The sequence below is a fragment of the Dreissena polymorpha genome, chromosome 11, assembly GCF_020536995.1.
Source record: "Dreissena polymorpha isolate Duluth1 chromosome 11, UMN_Dpol_1.0, whole genome shotgun sequence".
Lineage (NCBI taxonomy): Eukaryota > Metazoa > Mollusca > Bivalvia > Myida > Dreissenidae > Dreissena > Dreissena polymorpha.
In genome coordinates this window covers 41,985,914-42,005,700 of record NC_068365.1, presented here as the reverse complement: position 1 = coordinate 42,005,700, position 19,787 = coordinate 41,985,914, and the positions used below count along the sequence as shown (strand labels likewise).

General features: G+C 35.7%; 1 protein-coding gene across 2 annotated transcripts; it reads left to right on the top strand.

Annotated features, from left to right (window-relative positions):
* The first annotated feature begins 4,236 nt into the window (after positions 1-4,236).
* LOC127851673 (uncharacterized) lies at positions 4,237-18,326 on the top strand. Of its 2 annotated transcripts, none has more exons than XM_052385493.1 (4): positions 4,237-4,362; positions 4,651-4,791; positions 10,096-10,271; positions 16,594-18,326. In XM_052385493.1, exons 3-4 carry the CDS (start codon positions 10,101-10,103, stop codon positions 16,834-16,836), a joined length of 414 nt encoding a protein of 137 aa, XP_052241453.1. In that variant the 5' UTR covers positions 4,237-4,362; positions 4,651-4,791; positions 10,096-10,100; the 3' UTR covers positions 16,837-18,326. The 2 variants fall into 2 exon arrangements, with proteins under 2 accessions (XP_052241453.1, XP_052241452.1); XM_052385492.1 differs by having other exon boundaries at positions 4,651-4,823.
* Positions 18,327-19,787: the final 1,461 nt, after the last annotated feature.

The window sequence follows — 19,787 nt, the reverse complement described above, 5'->3', positions numbered from 1 at the left end:
TCTATGCGTTGTGCATCTGTCCAGAAAACTTTTGTGTCCAGAAGCATATTGTGGAACTGCTTTTATGCATTTCAATGAAACTTGTTTGTACATTTCATTTATAAAAAAAATAGTGTATGCTTAAAATGTTACGTTTTAAGTTTTTTGATTTTCCCAAATACTGATGATACACACATGTTGGGCGCATGTTCACCAACCATTCTTAATTTCTTAATTTCTTGTTCAATTTTGGCTGGGGATATCAGTTCAACGAATTTGCTTGTTACACTTAAATAAAAACAAAAGGAAATAAAAATACCTGACTGAAACATTTTATTAAACAAATATTTTTAGTTTTGGTCATTGCTAATTGTTTACTTTATACTGTGCAAAATCTTATTTTAATGGAGGTGTAATTTAAGTGCACTCCCTATTCCCTGCTTAACGGCCAATTTATGACAACTGCAAATATTGTCTTATTTTACTCGTTATCAAGTTCTCTGCAGGATTCACATTTGTCAAACAATCAAACATTAAATAATCCCTGTAATAATGTTCAGCCTTTTCATTTATTAACTTAAAACTTGTATTATATACATATTCAAGTATTCTGTGGTTAGTTTTCAAGAAGAAAAAGATCTTTATTTTTTTATTTTCAGTAAATTTTATATTTCTAATGAAACGAAATCAACATTGGAAATGCATTTTCAAATATATATTTGTTTGTATTTTTACAATTTATTGCACATGTTTGTCATCGTAATCTGTTTCTCTGTTTGAAAGCGCAAACAAATGTTAACTTATATTATGTCACTTATTCCTCATGGAAAGCATTGTAGTTTTAAGATTAAAATAAATATTAACAATCTGAATTTTCACCCTCATGTGGAGTGGTAGTTTTAAGTATCCAATAAACAAACAGATGTCAGTTTGACAGGATGTAATAACAAAATTCAGTACCTACGTCGTATTATTCAACCTGCATTCGATGTTGACCCTTTAGAATAAGGAGCCTTATCCAATACCAAGAGGTGTACATGTTTAATGAAATAAACAGTGTTAATAAATCCATTTGATTGGCATTTTGCCAACTTGGGCGTTTTATAAATAATTAATCCATATTAGGATCAATTTCTTTTTCTGAATTGCCTTTGGGGAAATTTAAGACCGTGAATGTGTCCGCAACTGAAATTCCTTGAACTTTGTTCTGTGCTAATTTTAAGCTTGAGTTCACAGTGACTAAAATACATAAAACATACATAAGTGTCTGTAGGTATTTAGAAATTCATTGTGTTTTTAGCTGCTCCTCTTAGCACAACGTGGTCATGGTGAGCTTTTGTGATCGCCTTTTGTATATCGTCTGTTGTGCGTCATCAAAATTTATCCTGTAAAAACTCTAGAGGCAACTCATCAAACTTGGTCAGAACATGTGCCAGAATGATATCTTGGACGAGTTCGAAAATGGTTCCTGTTGGGTGAAAAACCTGGCTACCAGGGGGCATGGCAATTCATGTGTTTAAAGCTTCAACTTAGATTAGCCTGTACAGTCATCACAGGCTAATCAGGGACAATACTTTTGCTTTTGTTGGATTTTTGTTTTAAGTAAGTCTCTTCTGAAGAAAAATCCAGTCTAGGCAAGGAATGTGTTGTCCTTGATTTGCCTTTGCAAATTGCACAGGCAAAGTTACAAGCACACATTGTTAAGCCCGATTTTCCCAGAGCACAGGCAAAATTTAATGATTTAATGGAATTTTTGTATTTAAAGAAAGTCTCTTCTAAATGAAAGCCCAAATAAGTGGAAAGTTTATTTCCTTGATTAGCCTGTGAAGACTACACATGCTAATCTGGAATGACTCTTTTCACACATGAATTAAGCCTGCACAACATGCTCATGGTGAGCTTTTGTGATCGTCTTTTGTCCGTCGTGCGTTGTCCGTTGTGCGTTGTGCGATGTCAACATTTGCCTTGTTCACTCTCTAGAGGCCACATTTATTGTCAAATCTTCATGAAATTTGGTCAGAAGATTGGTCTCAATGATATCTTGGATGAGTTGGATGGTTATGTTTGCTTGAAAAACATGGCTGCCAAGGGGCGGGGCATTTTTCCTTATGTGGCTATAGTAAAATCTTGTTAACACTCTAGAGGCCACATTTATTGTCTGATCATCATGAAACTTGGTCAGAAGATTCATTCCAATAATATCTTGGACAAGTTCGAAAATATTACCGGTTGGTTGTAAAACATGCCCGCCAGAACATTTGTCCCAAAGATATCTTGGATGAGTTCAAAAATGGTAACCTTTGCTTGAAAAACATGGCTGCCAAGGGGAGGGGCATTTTTCCTTATATGGCTATATATGGCTATAGTTAAATCTTGTTAACACTTTAGAGGCCACATTTATTGTCCAATCTTCATGAAACTTGGTCAAAAGATTCATCTGAATAATACCTCGGATGAGTTCGAAATTGATGCTGGTTGGTTTAAAAACATGGCCACCACGGCGTCGGGGCATTTTTCCTTATATGGCTATAGTAAAACCTTGTTAACACTGTAGAGGCCACATATATTCACCAATCTTCATGAAATTTGGTCAGAAGATTTGCCTTATTGATATCTTTGATGAGTTTGAAAATAGTAATGTTAACACTCTAGAGGCCACATTTATAGTGCGATCTTCACGAAACTCGGTCGCAAGATTCATCCCAATAATATCTTGGACGAGTTCAACAATGATGCCAGTTGGTTTAAAAACATGGCCACCACGGGGTCGGGGCATTTTTCTTTGTATGGCTATAGTAAAACCTTGTTAACACTCTAGAGGCCACATTCATTTTCCGATCTTTATGAAACTTGGTCAGAAGATAATATCTTGTTATTTTAGGTGAGCAACTTTGGGCCTTTCAGGCCCTCTTTTTTGCTTTTAATATTTGTTGGTTTTAAGAAGTCTCTTCTTATCAAAAATCCAGTTAAGGCTTAGAGTGTTGTCCCTGCTTAGCCTGTGCAGAATGCACAAGCTCATCTAAGACGACACTTTACACTCATGCATTAAACCCCCTTTTCACAAAGCACAAAGCATTTAATATTTGGCAAAGATTGTCCTGTTATGCCCCAGGGTTTGAAAATGGCCATGTCCCAGCACACAGCAGACTTATATAGGGACAAGGTAGCCCTTGTGACTTTGTTTAGATGTTTCATCAATTAATGTTTGCAGATGATGAACTATAACCATTCATGCACTTGTAAAATTGTGAAACTATAAATCTGTTTTTGTTCAGCTGTAGATGAAATCTTTTTATTTTATGCTTTCCGGTGGTTTATAGAGAAATATCAGTGAATTAAAACTGATAATTTCACAGTGTTCAAACAGTGAAAATTATAAGTGAAAATTATCGATAATTTTCACTGTTTACTGTGAAATGACGTCATTTTATTTACGGAATGATGTCATTATCCCAGCGAAATTCTTTAGTTTAACTCTTTAACAATGTATATAAACTGTGAAAAAAGCATAAAATAAAAAAGAAAAATTGTTGAATTAGGTGGAATATCGATTTTAATTCTTTCGTGATCATAGAAAATTTATATTTTAACTCGTGGCTGCGCCACTCGTGAAAATATTATTTCCTATGATCACTCGTGATTTATAATCGATAATCCACCGAATCCAACAAATATCCTCTTTATCAAACAATTTGTAAAAATATGACATATATTGTAATAGTTTAAAATGTTATCACTATGCTTCATTGGACAGGGTTGTTGATATTCCAGATTATTCCTGAAATTCAGACTTAAGCTGTGGATGGTAGATTTTGATTGGGTTTTTTTGGGTGGGGTGGGGAGGGGGGCAGGTGAAATTTGTTCCAGTGCAAGATTATTGTAGTACAGATATTATTCAAGTTTCCTTGGCTCTCAGGAAATTTGCCATTGTTACTGATTTTGCGTGGTCTTTTATTAAGTTACCTCTGATTGGCTTGTGGCTTGCAAAGACATGCACTCTAACTGACCAAACCTCTTCACCAATTTCTGCAAATCTTATCAAGTCTATGAATTTTTGCAATTGTCTGCCATCTTGAAATTAACATTGATTAATTAGCAGGGTAAGGCACTGCAATAGGTTGTTGTAAAGCAGGTGTGTTCATCATATTAAATATTTATTAAATATTGACTAGGTTATTGGTGTTACATTTCTTTACGCCCATGTTTTTGTACAGGAATACGCCCCCATGCCTGCACAAGGTGCTCCTACAGGGCAGCCACCAGTAGCAATCTGAAACGCCACATGCAGATCCATGACGATATCCGTAACTTTGAGTGTCACCTCTGTGGGTTACACTTCAGACAAAAAAACACCTGGATAGGCATCTGAAATACAAACATGAGGTGGGTGGGGAAGGGTCAGGTGGGGTTTGGTATGTTTTTGTTGGAAGTGATTATAGCTCATCGGAGCGCATGGTTAAAATATTTAAAAATGCTTTTAATCCATTGAATCACATTGGTGTAATGATATTATGTTTCATCATTTAACAAGCTACAAATCTGTATCAAGAAAGAACTGAGCATGCCTAGATGTATATAAAAGTTAAATATTGATTTGTTCAAATATCTCTTCAAGGATAAGGCCATTAAAACAATGTAATTGTAACTGAAAACCTGTCCCACTTATTGCAGGAAAAGAAGATAGTGTGCCCTCTGTGTGACTACCAGTGCGCCAGCGCAAATCCCGACCTAAAGATGCACATCCGCAAACAACACATGCCCCTGGAGGGCAGCATGGACGCGTTCACGTGTGACATCTGGGGCCTGATGACAGTAAGCAAGAAGGATCTTAAACTTTTTGCATGGTATGGTTTCCTTAAGAATAATTGAGCCTTGTTCTGAGATATCTGGGCTTAATGCATGTGTGTATAGTGGCTTCCCATAGTAGCCTTTGCAAAGGGCACAGGCTTATCAGGGATGACATTTTTTAGCTCATCTATTTTTTGAAAAAAAATTATGAGCTATTGTTATCACCTTGGCGTCGGCTTCGGCGTCCGGTCAAGTTTTGCGTTTAGGTACACTTTTCTCATAAAGTATCAATGCTATGGCATTCAAACTTGGTACACTTACTTACTATCATGAGGGAACTGGGCAGGCAAAGTTAGATAATTCTGGCTTGCATTTTGACAGAATTATGTGCCCTTTTTATACTTAGAAAATTGAAAATTTTGGTTAAGTTTTGTGTTAAGGTCCATTCTATTCCTTAAGTATCAAAGCTATTGCTTTCATACTTGCAAAACTTACTAACTATCGTAAGGGGACTGTGCAGGCAAAGTTATTTAACTCTGACTGGCGTTTTACCAGAATTATGTTCCCTTTTTATACTTAGAAAATTGAAAATTTGGTTAAGTTTTGTGTTTAGGTCCACTTTTTTCCTAAAGTATCAAAGCCATTGCTTTCATACTTGCAACACTTACTAACTATCGTAAGGGGCCTGTGCAGGCAAAGTTATGTAACTCTGACTGGCATTTTGACGGAATTATGGGCCCTTTTTACTTGAAAATTTGGTAAAGTTTTGTGTTTTGGTCCATATTACCCCTAAAGTATCATAGATATTGCTTTCATACTTGGAACACTCGCAAACTATCATAAGGGGACGGTAAAGGACACATTGCATAACTCTGGTTGTCATTTTTACGAACTTATGGCCCTTTTTTTGACTTAGTAACTTTGAATATATGGTTACATTTTGTGTTTAGATCCACTTTACTTCTAAAGTATCAAGGCTATTGCTTTTAAACTTTAAATACTTTCATGCTATCATGAGGGTACTGTACCTGGCAAGTTGAATTTTACCTTTACCTTTTAATGACATTGACTCTCAAGGTCAAACTATTAACTATCAAACCCCCCCATCCCCCCATTATTTTTTTTAGCTCATCTATTTTTTTTAAATTATGAGCTATTGTCATCACCTTGGCGTCGGCGTTGGCGTCGGCGTCCGGTTAAGTTTTGCGTTTCGGTCCACTTTTCTCAGAAAGTATCAGTGCTATTGCATTCAAACTTGGTACACTTACTAACTATCATGAGGGGACTGGGCAGGCAAAGTTAGATAACTCTGGCGTGCATTTTGACAGAATTATGTGCCCTTTTTATACTTAGAAAATTGAAAATTTTGGTTAAGTTTTGCGTTTAGGTCCATTTTCTCAGAAAGTATCAATGCTATTGCATTCAAACTTGGTACACTTACTTACTATCATGAGGGGACTGGGCAGGCAAAGTTAGATAACTCTGGCATGTATTTTGACAGAATTATGTGCCCTTTTTATACTTAGAAAATTGAAAATTTTGGCTAAGTTTTGTGTTTAGGTCCATTTTATTCCTTAAGTATCAAAGCTATTGCTTTCATACTTGCAACACTTACTAACTATTATAAGGGGACTGTGCAGGCAAAGTTATGTAACTCTGACTGGCATTTTTACAGAATTATGTGCCCTTTTTATACTTAGAAATTGAAAATTTGGTTAACTTTTGTGTTTAGGTCCACTTTATTCCTACAGTATCAAAGCTATTGCTTTCATACTTGCAACACTTATTAACTATCATAAGGGGACTGTGCAGGCAAAGTTATGTAACTCTAACTGGCATTTGACGGAATTATGGGCCCTTTATACTTGAAAATTTCGTAAAGTTTTGTGTTTTGGTCCACTTTACCCCTAAAGTATCATAGATATTGCTTTCTTACTTGGAACACTCGCAAACTATCATAAGGGTACAGTAAAAGGACAAGTTGCATAACTCTGGTTGTCATTTTTACGGAATTATGACCCTTTTTTGACTTAGTAACTTTGAATATATGGTTAAATTTTGTGTTTCCATCCACTTTTCTTCTTAAGTACCAAGGCTATTGCTTTCAAACTTCAAATACTTTCATGCTATCATGAGGTTACTGTACCTGGCAAGTTGAATTTTACCTTGACCTTTGAATGACCTTGACTCTCAAGGTCAAATTATTAAATTTTGCTAAAATTGCCATAACTTCTTTATTTATGATTAGATTTGATTGATACTTTGACAAAACTACTCTTACCTGACATACCACAATAGACTCCACCCAAACCAATCCCCGTGCCCTCCCCCCCCCTCCCCCCTCCCCCCCCACAATTTTTTTTCGCATTTTTGGAAGATAATGTAATGAATGTCCACACCCCCACACTATACACCCCTCTTCACTCCACCCCTCCCTCCTTTGTGATTGAACATGAGAGTCCTTTCACCTTTAAAAAGAAAATAGATGAGCCGTCTGCACCCGCAAGGCGGTGCTCTTGTTTAAATTAAAGATCATCTAATAAATGACCACCACACCCTCACACTATACCCCCCCCCCACCCCACCCCAAAAAAGTAATTTTTATGCCCCCGGTAGGGTGGCATATAGCAGTTGAACTGTCCGTCAGTATGTCAGTCAGTCTGTCTTGTCAGTCCGAAAAAACTTAAACATTGGCCATAACTTTTTCAATATTGTAGATAGCAACTTGATATTTGGCATGCACGTGTATCTCATGGAGCTGCACATTTTGAGTGGTGAAAGGTCAAGGTAATCCTTCAAGGTCAAATGTCAAATTTATGGTGTCTGTCCGTCTGAAAACTTTAACATCGGCCATGACTTTTTCAATATTGAAGATAGCAACTAGATATTTGGCATGCATGTGTATCTCATGGAGCTGAACATTTTGAGTGGTGGAAGTTCAAGGTCAAGGTCATCCTTCAAGGTCATCCTTCAAGGTAAAAAAAATAAAATTTCAAAGCGGCGTTCTCATGAAGCTGCACATTTTGAGTGGTGGAAGTTCAAGTTCATCCTTCATGGTTAAGGTCATCCTTCAAGGTCAAAGGTCAAAAAACAAATAAAAAAATTCAAAGCGGCATTATCATGAAGCTGCACATTTTGAGTGGTGGAAGTTCAATGTCAAGGTCATTCTTCAAGGTCATGGTCATCCTTCAAGGTCAAAGGTCAAAAAAAAAGCGGCCTTATCATGAAGCTGCACATTTTGAGTGGTGTTGGTTCGAGGTCAAGGTCATCCTTCAAGGTTAAGGTCATCCTTCAAGGTCAAACATAATGAAAAAAAATTCAAAGGAGAGTTATCATGAAGCTGCACATTTTGAGTGGTGGAAGTTCAAGGTCAAGGTCATCCTTCAAGGTCAAAAAACAATATAAAAATTCAAAGCGGCGTTCTCATGAAGCTGCACATTTTGAGTGGTGGAAGTTCAAGGTCAAGGTCATCCTTCAAGGTCAAGGTCATCCTTCAAGGTCAAAGGTCAACAAAAAATTTCAAAGCGGGGTTCTCATAAAGCTGCACATTTTGAGTGGTGGAAGTTCAAGGTCAAGGTCATTCTTCAAGGTCAAGGTCATCCTTCAAGGTCAAAGGTCAAAACAATAATAATTTCAAAGCGGCGTTATCATGAAGCTGCACATTTTTAGTGGCGGAAGGTCAAGGTCATCCTTCAAGGTCAAGGTCATCCCTCAAGGTCAAAGGTCAAAAAATAATATTTCAAAGCGGCCTTCTCATATAGCTGCACATTTTGAGTGGTGGAAGTTCAAGGTCAAGGTCATGCTTCAAGGTCAAAGGTAAAAAAACACAAACAAACAAAGATTTCAAAGCGGCGCAATAGGGGGCATTGTGTTTCTGACAAACACATCTCTTGTTTTTTTCAAACATGGTTAAAAAACACAAATATTTATTTTTATTATTTTATTTTTGAAATACGGTCCATCCATCCCACCCAAGAATCCCCCCTCCCCCCCCCCCAAAAAAAAATATTATTTTTTTTGCATTTTTTTTGCATGTTTGGAATAAAAATATAATAAATGACCACACCCCCACACTATACATCCATCTCCACTCCACCCCTCCCTCCTTTGTGATTGAAATTGAGATAGGTCCCTACACCTTTAAAAAGAAAAATAGATGAGCGGTCTGCACCCGCAAGGCGGTGCTCTTGTTATTTTATGAAAGCTTTTATTGTAAGTCTCTTCCAACCAAAAATCCCTGTAAGGCGGAAAGTGTTTTCTTGATTGGCCTGTGCGGATTGCACAGGCAACTCTTGGAAGACACTTTTCACAAATGCATGAAGTTTTTCCTGAACAAGGCTTAATTGTTGTTTTATTTGCCCCAACTTTCACGTATTCTGGGCAAATAGATTTGCCCATGTCTATCCATCTGATGGTATTTTAAAAAGTATTGCTGCTAAATTGATACAACTATACAAAACATTTTAATAAGCTAAGGAACTTTCAACACTTGGTAGTTTGTTGAGTTTTTTGTTTGCAGCAGAGTTATGGTCCTTTGGTAGCAAAAATGACATTTATATCAAGCTCCTGAAAACAACTAATGGAAACTTCTTAAACCACACAAATATTATTGCAATTTCCATGCAAGTTAAATCATATTGATGTCTTTTAATTAAATATTTTAAGCAAGTAAATATTTACAATATGATTAATAAAGAATACTTTTGAAGGAAGAAAATAATGACTTTTTCACAGAAACTTTCATCTAAATTTGTCATTAAAGAATATGTTAAGTTCATATTGCCCTAAGAGGCCTTGTTAGAAATTTTACAATTAAAGCCTCTCTCCGGCAATAAGAGGCTTAAAGCTTGTGCTGTCCACACAAGCTAATCAGGGACAATACTTTTCCACTTTTGTGGAATTATTAGTCTAAAGAAGTCGGTTCTAAATGAAAGTGTAGGCAGAAAGTGTTGTCCCTGATTAGCCTGTGCAGACACTCGGGCACATACATTAACCCTTTCAGTGCGGGAACCGAATTTTGAAGGCCTTTGCAAACAGTTTTGATTCAGATGAGACGCCACAGAACGTGGCGTCTCATCAGGATCCAAACTGTTTGCTATTCTGATAGTATTCTTTGAAAAATATCGAAGAAAATGCTACTTTTAGAAATTCAGCAGACAACATTTTAGCAGAAGACAAATTTCCCAGCATGCAAAGGGTTAACTATGTTTGTCCAGAGTAAGGCTCATTTAAAACATTAATTATCTGATTTATGCATGTAAAGATTACGGTGAAAAGCCTTGTCCAAATTCTGCAATTAATATACAAATGTTAAACTGTCTAATTTAGGCACCATGTCAACGGCAAATGAGATGCCGCTCTCTGAGATCGTGACGACAGAACCAATCAGCCGTGACACAGCCCTCCAGGTGATATCCGACTACAACGCCCCTCTGGGCTCAGACAGGATCTCCCTGGATTATATCATCTCCATGGAGGAGATAGGCAGCTATGTGGCCACACAGGTGAGGGGGGGTGCCATTGTTGGACAGGTTTTATATCTTTCGTGGAGTACTAAATAATTATTATATTATAGCAAATGACGTTTTAGAGGGTGTATATTGGAGTAACAGTTCGGTCCCGTTAGTTCGTTGGAAGGTAACATAGGTAAGGGTGGTCTTGTGGGACTGGTTCATTGACAATGATGTTTTTTGTAGTGCCTTGAAATTCAGTAGAGTATTAATATATTATTTTATCAGACAGCAATTGAAGTTTGAGCAGATTATTTTTAGTAGTCACTTGTTTACTCCGGTTGGTCTGTTGATAGGTCAATGAAATGTAATTGGTATTTTTTTTTTTTGATAATGATACTTTATTTACCTCGTCCATAGGTATGTGCAGGTCGAGGTCATTCTGCTCCATACCATACATACGTTTGTGTTAGTATGCGTCAATAAACAGTGTTCTAATCAAGTGTTGGAATATAATATCCTTATACCTACATATACACTAAATCATCTACAAAAATTTAACACATCTTAAAAAAGCAAATAAAGTATATTATGAAAAATGTAGAGCAAATGTTCATGTAGTGTTATGTAAAGCATATGCACAAACTATTTTCATTGTGGAAGTATAAAAAGGTTTCGGACTAGTGATAATTTTATTAGGTAAGTTTAAGGTTAAGTAAGGTTGATTGTGGAGTTTTTAAAGGATAAATTATAATCATATTATGATATTGGTTCAGCAAACAAACTTACAATTGCCCAAGACTGTAGTTCTGTTTCATGACACTAAACATTGTTTTGGATTTTAAAAGACATATTCAGGCTCATTGTTAGCCCTTGTATGGATGGAACTATCCCTTTTCTCTGACGTATATATATTTCTTCAATTCTAGCATAAGAATATTTATATCAGTCATATTACTTTTTGTACTTCCCAATATCATTGTTTTACAACTTATTTCCGAGTGTTTTTAACATTATATGCACATAAAAAATTCAACAACGTAATTCACAATTCTCTGTGTAAAACATCAATCCCAAAACAGATGTTTTATAGTTTTCTCATTTTCTTTACAAAAAGTGCACAGGTTATCCTGCACAATATTCATTTTATACAATAGAGATTTACTTCCTAGGAATCTATGTATTATTCTTGTTTGAAACCATTGAGTGTAAGTATTTTTGGAAATATTAAAAACGAGACTATGTACTATGTAATGTTGTTGAAATATGTATTCCACTTTGTTTGGCAAGTCGGTATATCAGAATTGATAATAAAAGTTTTATAAACATTTTGGTTTGGGTTTTCCATAAAAACTATGCTATTCAAGTAAGATGATATAAATGCACATTCTGTATTTGGCTTTTTAATAACTTGGAAGTCAGAAAGACAGAGAAAACTTTTGACAGTTCTAATCAATCCTTCATAAAATAAGAAGTTGATCTTTGTGCCAATATGATTTTCTAATACAGATTGTTGTAAAAATTGTCCAGAGGTATTAACAATATCCCTAACTAATCGAATTCCATTGTCATACATGGATTTATTATATATACTACTAAGACCTATTTTAAAATTGTGATTATAAAATAAAGGCATGTTAAGTATATCTTCACATTTGCAAACAACTTTCTTACTGATATACATAATGTGGCATGTAAGAACATCTTTCCAAAAACTATTCTTTAATACTTTACAAATTTTCTCAGCATAATCTTTTCATAAATTCATCATTTTTTTTAACATCAAATATTGAATAAACAAGTTGAAAACATTTTCCAGTGCATAAGACAATTTTTCTTAACCATGTAAGTTTCATACTTTTTTTCAAATGCATATACATCTATCGTAGATATTCCTCCCTCCTCAAAAGATTGAATAGCAATACTATGCTTGATTTTCGCAGGGCCATTCCATACAAAATTATGGAACATGGTGTTAATTTGTTACATTATTTTCTCTCCTGGGCTAGGAAGGGAGATAAATAAGTGAGTAAGTAGGGGAAGTAATAATGTTTTTATGACAGTTATTTTCCCTAGGGGAGTTAAATTTCTTCTTTTCCAAAAATGTATAGTATTTTGTAATTTAGTTATTTTATTTGCGAAGTTAATATCTATCATTCTATTTAAATTAACATCAAATAGAATACCTAGAACTTTAAATTGTGTTGTACCCCAAACTAGTTTGTATTTAGTTTTTATGGATTGTGTACTGTACTTGGAGCCAATCCATATTAAATTTGTTTTGTCGTAATTTATTTTCAATCCAGAATACAATGCAAAGTCATTAAAAAGATCAAGAGTAGCATTGAGTGAAGCTTCTGTGCCATCTAAAAAAAGTGATGTATCATCGGCAAACTGAGAGATTTTATATTCAGTGCTATCAATTTCAATTCCTTTGATAGTATTAGAATGACGTATTTTAATTGCTAAGATTTCAGCGCATAGAATAAAAATGTATGAGCTGATTGTGTCTCCCTGTCTGCAACCTCTTTCTATTGTAATGAAGTCTGAAAGAAAGCCATTAATTTGAATTGATGTTTTGGTGTTATTGAGGAAGAGGGAAATCCATTTTTTTAAAGTTACTCCGAAATTAAAATAGTCAAGTGTTTTTTCAATAAAATCAAACTCTAGGGTATCGAACGCCTTTTCAAAATCAATGGTCATCAAGAAATGTAATAGGTATGTTTAGCAAACTATGTCCACATTTCTCAAGCTATTCTCTTGAAACTTCAAATATTTCATTACCATGAAGTCTATTTGCTGAAGAGAATTTAATCTACAGTGATTCACACATTTCTGTTTTATTAGTCCCCTACCGGTTTCACCGGAGGGGACTTATGGTTTTGTATCCGTCAGTCCGTCACACTTTTCTGGATCCTGCAATAACTCTAAAAGTTCTTAATATTTTTTCATGAAACTTGGAATAAGGATAGATGGCAATATGGACATTATGCACGTCATTTCATTTTGTTCCTAGGTCAAAAATTCTGGTTGCTATGGCAACAAATAGACTAGAAATACTGCTGAAAATGGTGTTTTTTTCTGGATCCTGCGATAACTCTAATAGTTCTTAATATATTTTCATGAAACTTGGAATATGGATAGATGGCAATATGGACATTATGCACGTCATTTCATTTTGTTCCTACGTCTAAAATTCTGGTTGCTATGGCAACAAATAGACTAGAAATACTGCTGAAAATTGTGTTTTTTTCTGGATCCTGCGATAACTCTAAAAGTTCTTAATATTTTTTTATGAAACTTGGAATATGGATAGATGGCAATATGGACATTATGCACGTCATTTCATTTTGTTCCTACGTCAAAAATTGTGGTTGCTATGGCAACATATAGACTAGAAATACTGCTGAAAATGGTGTTTTTTTTCTGGATCCTGCGATAACTCTAAAAGTTCTTAATATTTTTTCATGAAACTTAAAACATGGATAGATGGCAATATGGACATTATGCACGTCATTTCATTTTGTTCTTACGTCAAAAATTGTGGTTGCAATGGCAACAAATAGACTAGAAATACTGCTGAAAATGGTGTTTTTTCTGGATCCTCCGATAACTTTAAAAGTTCTTAATATTTTTTCATGAAACTTGAAACATGGATAGATGGCAATATGGACATAATGCACGTCATTTCATTTTGTTCCTACGTCAAAAATTGTGGTTGCTATGGCAACAAATAGACTAGAAATACTGCTGAAAATGGTGTTTTTTTCTGGATCCTGCAATAACTTTAAAAGTTCTTAATTTTTTTCATGAAACTTGGAACATGGAAAGATGGCAATATGGACATTATGCACGTCATTTCATTTTGTTCCTACGTCTAAAATTCTGGTTGCTATGGCAACAAATAGACTAGAAATACTGCTGAAAATGGTGTTTTTCTGGATCCTGCGATAACTTTAAAAGTTCTTAATATTTTTTCATGAAACTTGGAATATGGATAGATGGCAATATGGACATAATGCACGTCATTTCATTCTGTTCCTACGTCAAAAATTGTGGTTGCTATGGCAACATATAGACTAGAAATACTGCTGAAAATGGTGTTTTTTTCTGGATCCTGCGATAACTCTAATAGTTCTTAATATTTTTTCATGAAACTTGAAACATGGATAGATGGCAATATGGACATTATGCACGTCATTTCATTTTGTTCCTATGTCAAAAATTGTGGTTGCAAAGGCAACAAATAGACTAGAAATACTGCTGAAAATGGTGTTTTTTCTGGATCCTCCGATAACTTTAAAAGTTCTTAATATTTTTTCATGAAACTTGAAACATGGATAGATGGCAATATGGACATAATGCACGTCATTTCATTTTGTTCCTACGTCAAAAATTATGGTTGCTATGGCAACAATTAGACTAGAAATACTGCTGAAAATGGTGTATTTTTCTGGATCCTGCAATAACTTTAAAAGTTCTTAATTTTTTTCATGAAACTTGGAACATGGAAAGATGGCAATATGGACATTATGCACGTCATTTCATTTTGTTCCTACGTCTAAAATTCTGGTTGCTATGGCAACAAATAGACTAGAAATACTGCTGAAAATGGTGTTTTTCTGGATCCTGCGATAACTTTAAAAGTTCTTAATATTTTTTCATGAAACTTGGAACATGGATAGATGGCAATATGGACATTATGCACGTCATTTCATTTTGTTCCTACGTCAAAAATTCTGATTGCTATGGCAACAAATAAAAAAATATTCTGACAATGGTGGAATTTCTGACAATGGTGGAGCCGGTAGGGGACTTTTATTGCTTGGCAATATTCTTGTTTTCCCTTGAACATTGGTGACAAAGTGTTGTAGGGGTATTAGTAGCTTCTGTGAGGAAGCTCTAGGGTGTAGTCCCCCTCGAGAATTAAAATGTTGCTTTTCCCAGAATGACTTCCTTTTTAGACTAACTGTTATTATCAGAAATGTATGTTATTTTTGTTTGGCAATAATGTACAGTATTTTATGTTTAAAGCTTAATTCATAACTAAAAGTATCCAGTGTTAGTAAAATATTTGGATAAACATTGTTGTTTCTTTGTTAACACAATTTTTATACAAGTTGACAACCGGCTGGGTGATTTTCAGTCAATAACTTTAGTTTCCATAGACCAATGTTGATGAAACTGTTGAAATAGCAAGGTTGCATGTACAGCTAGCTTGGAAATGCTTTTGCTGCATGTCTTTAAGGTAAATGATCAAGTTCAAGGTCTCTGTTGCTCAATATATTCAGTTTGGATGGAGATATTGCATAGAAATGTTGTGTGTAGGTTGCCTACATAAATGCCTGACTCAGGATGGCTTTTGGGGGCAGGCAGGTTACAGTCAAGGCCACTGTTACCAAACAAAAACCGACAGAAGATAGATGACAATCAGTGAATAACTTAAGTTTTTAATTCAATAACGCAAGTTTGGATGGAGATATTTTGATAAATTATTGTATATAAATAGCTTACCTTACTGAAGAATCTATTTGTGGACCTTTTGCTGGTTCATGAAATGGTTAAATTTTTCTAAAAAAAAGAGAAAATCTTTGTATGCTCAATACCTTGGGTATAATGTGGCTTCTGTTCTGAAATTATGTTTTATTCTTTCATAACCTGGCTTTGTTGAGTGTCCATGTTAATTGTTCTTCATTTGTACCATAGGCAACTAAGCAAAGTTAGTATTCCTTTTCTTTTCTGACTATACCGTCCATTTGATTGCCAAGGTTTCTATTCCAATGTTTCTTCATAGGGTATTTTTTATGCTCCCCCAAAATTTATTTTGCGGGGAGCATATAGTCGCCGCTTCGTGTGTCCGTCCGTCCGTCGTGCACAATTTTTGTCCGGGCTATTTCTCAGCAACTAATGAACGGAATTCAATGAAACTTTATGGGAAGCTTCACTACCAAGAGGAGATGTGCATATTATCAGCGGGTTCTGGTCGGATGATTTTTTACAGAGTTATGGCCCTTTGAAATTTTCTATAAAAAAATTATTGTCCCCCCATCTACTGTGCCCTCAAGACGTTTCCTTTTATCTAAATATATAGTGCAATATGGTGACAAAAAAAACCTTTGGGGAGCATCACCCGTCTCCGACGGTTTCTTGTTTCACTGAGTTTTTGTGTGTGAATCCTTCCTCTATCACTTTAACGCATCAAGTTACGATCTTGTTTAGGTGAAAGCTCATGACCTTGGATCCAATAGAGCGCCTATCCAAGCATAAGGAGTTCCATTCAGACACAAATTGAATGTTCAGGTTTTATGCTGTTTGCTGCTCATCAGTATCTCATAGAGCAGTATGGTAATGATCAGTTTTCATGTTCCATCTCTAGGTTGACGTCCATGAACAGAGCAGCTTTGCAGGGATACAGACACATGAGGCTGCGGAGGCTATTGAGGGACTCCAGGCACTAGCAGAGCAGCCTGGTATCCTGGAAACACAGGGCCTCGACAATGAACTCACCACCGAGGTCATCACCACGGAGATACTTAACGATGGAGAAATCACCTTGGATACTGGTTCTGTGACAGAAGGGAACCTAGAGGGGTCTAGTGGGGGGGTCTGCTGGGTTTGAGGGCAGTTTTGGCGGCGGGGAGAGTGGAGGTTTGGTTGGTGCATTTGTTCAGCATGATCACATTCGGGGATTTGGGATGGGACAGCATGTTGACGGCAGGAATGGAAATGAAGGGTTTCAGAGTATTATAGAGTTGGCACAGGAGGTCATTCGAGATAAAGGACAGGATAGTTCACAAGGGGAGGGTATTGAGCTGTCGGCTGAAGAACTGAACCAGTTGTCGACTGGAGATTATGTGGAGATAAATGGCGAGGTGTATAAAGTGGAAATTGCTTCTGGGAATTGAGCCACTGTGAAAGTATTCATATCTTTGCATAATATTAATTTCTTAAACATGCAAGATCTGAGTGTGAACAAGAATAATTAAAACTCATTAGCAGCTAAAAGTTAAAAGCCCATAAACACTCAAAATCAACAAATATTTCTACAATATTTTGAAAAACTTAGTTAACACATAAAAAATCAATGTTCCTTAAAGCAATAGCCAAAATTTCAACACTAGATGTGGCCTGATAACATGTATTTAACGCAATACAAAATGCTTGTTTTTATTTTTTGTGTCACAATATATTACATGTGAATTTTCGGCTACGATTTTCAAGATTAGCTTCAATCAGCTTCAGAAGCACAATGTAGTTTTTATTAATACGTTGTTCTTCCGACCCTGCACATAGCCAGTCTCGCGTTCGCTCTTAAATATTTGGATATTATGGCGGGAAATAGCATGGAGTATATTGTCACGCATAAAATAAAAATGAGCATTTTGTATTTCATTAAAGCTATGTAAATATACCAGGTATAGCGTTGAAATTTCGCTTTTGCTTTAAGGAACACTAATTGTTTATGGTATAATTTTATTATACAAAATATTTTGTGAAATATTCGTAGTTTTTTAGTATTTATGTTACTTTAATGGATTATTGCATCAGCATACACAAACTTGGTCATATGTTCCTTGGAAAAGTGTCACGTGCTTGTATAAGTAATAGTCTTGTCAACAATAGTTAAATGGCTCAACCGACAAGTGTTTTGTTGATAAGATCACAATTTAATTTCGAAAGGTTTGACTATTTTAGAAGCTCAAATGTTAACTTGCTGAAAATTAATTATACTTTAAGCACGTTCAACCATTTTTTTGTTATTGTTTGTAAAACATACATTGATCAAGGTATAATAAAAGAACTGTTTCTAACAATCTTAGATACAAATTTTCTATTTGGGCGTATTTATTGACCACTCCTAGCCTTTGATGCTAACTGTGTATCCTTTTAATTGATTGGTAGTTTCTGTTTAAAAATGTTGATTTGAAAGGTACGTGCATTCGTTGTGAACTTCCAATTTTTTACTGTAAAATTGTGTTTGCATGAAATGTTTGCCATTTGTACAAACTAGGTTTTAAGTAAGATAAAATGCTCTGTTATGTTATGCAAATTATTAAAAAAGTATATTTCTCGAATAGCAATAAACTAAACCTTTAACCTGAAACAATTCTATAACATTTCTTCAACAAATGACATTCACCCCATGGCAGTATTGAAGTTGCTGTCTTAGTTAGTTTCCGCTACATGTCTCCTTGAGACAATGTGAAGAAGGCATGAGTCAGTCATTAGTGCTAATCTCTGATTAGCCTGTACATCAGGCCAATCTGGGACGATGCTTTCCGCTCAACTAGATTTTCGCTAAGAAGAGACTTTCTGTTAACGAAATATACCATAAAAACGGAAAGTTTCGTCCCGGATCAGCCTACGCTTAATGCACCGGCTTATCTGGGACAACCCCACGCACATGCATTTAGCCCACTTTTCCCACAATTCGGTTCGTTTCAATTTGTACTTTTTACGACATGCTGCATTGGAGGTATTTGTCACTTCCGCGACAAGCACTAGCTGTATTGGTATAAGACTAGTTTATAGTCTGGACGAATATGATAACTTTTCAAGAACTGTGCGTCTTACAGTTACACTTCAAACTGTGTTTGTGAGTTTTTCGAGGTTTTGAGGCCTGATACCGAATTATTACCTTTATTGTTTCACAGCACTTACAACGAATACATTTACTAGTTTCTTGCACATTTTGGCACACTTTAACTGAAAGTTGAAGTTTATTGCAATATGCTCTCGATCGCATTAATTTTTAGCTCGGCTGTTTTCGGAGAAAACCCGAGGTATTGTCATAGCCAGCTCGTCGTCCGACGTCCGCCGTCCGCGTCGTGCTAAAACCTTGACATTTTGCTCTAAAATCAAAGTGCTTCCACATACAACTTTTAAACTTCACATGTAGATGCACCTTGATGAGCTCTACACGCCACATCCATTTTGGGGTCACTATAAAAAAATCTGACAAGCTTTCATTTATTCAAAAATGCACCCGCAGCCGAGCGTGGCACCCGTTATGCGGTGCTCTTGTTGTATGTGGTATTGTGCTTTTTCTTGACACACTAGTAAACCCGAAGGAAACTCCTCATGTCTGGAATGATGACCACCTACTAAACCTTAAGTGCAACCAGGTATGTGTATAAGTAAATACACATACCTGGTGCAACTGTAACACGAGTCGCAGCTGTCGTTCTTTATATTTAAGAGATTTATACAGATATTGACGTGGACTGCAAGTAAGATTTTTTTTCCAACTCATTACTGTGAGTAAATAATCCTGTTACAGTTATATATGTTCTAAATCGCATATCACAAATTAGAAAGCGCATCATTAAACGCTTTACATGTATTAACTGAAAGATTTATACTTTCGTATTTCCTATTGGGGATCAAGAATAGTTTTGCCAGAATGAGGCTCAATTGATAGAGCGCAGGCCAATCTTCAGGCTCACACGTTTGACAACTAGGCCAGTCGCATTATGCAACTTGTGAAAGGGTATGCAAATGAACCTTTTCCCACGAGGAGGCAAAGTGAAAAAGGCTATTTGCAAACAGTATAAAACCAAAACTGCCTGC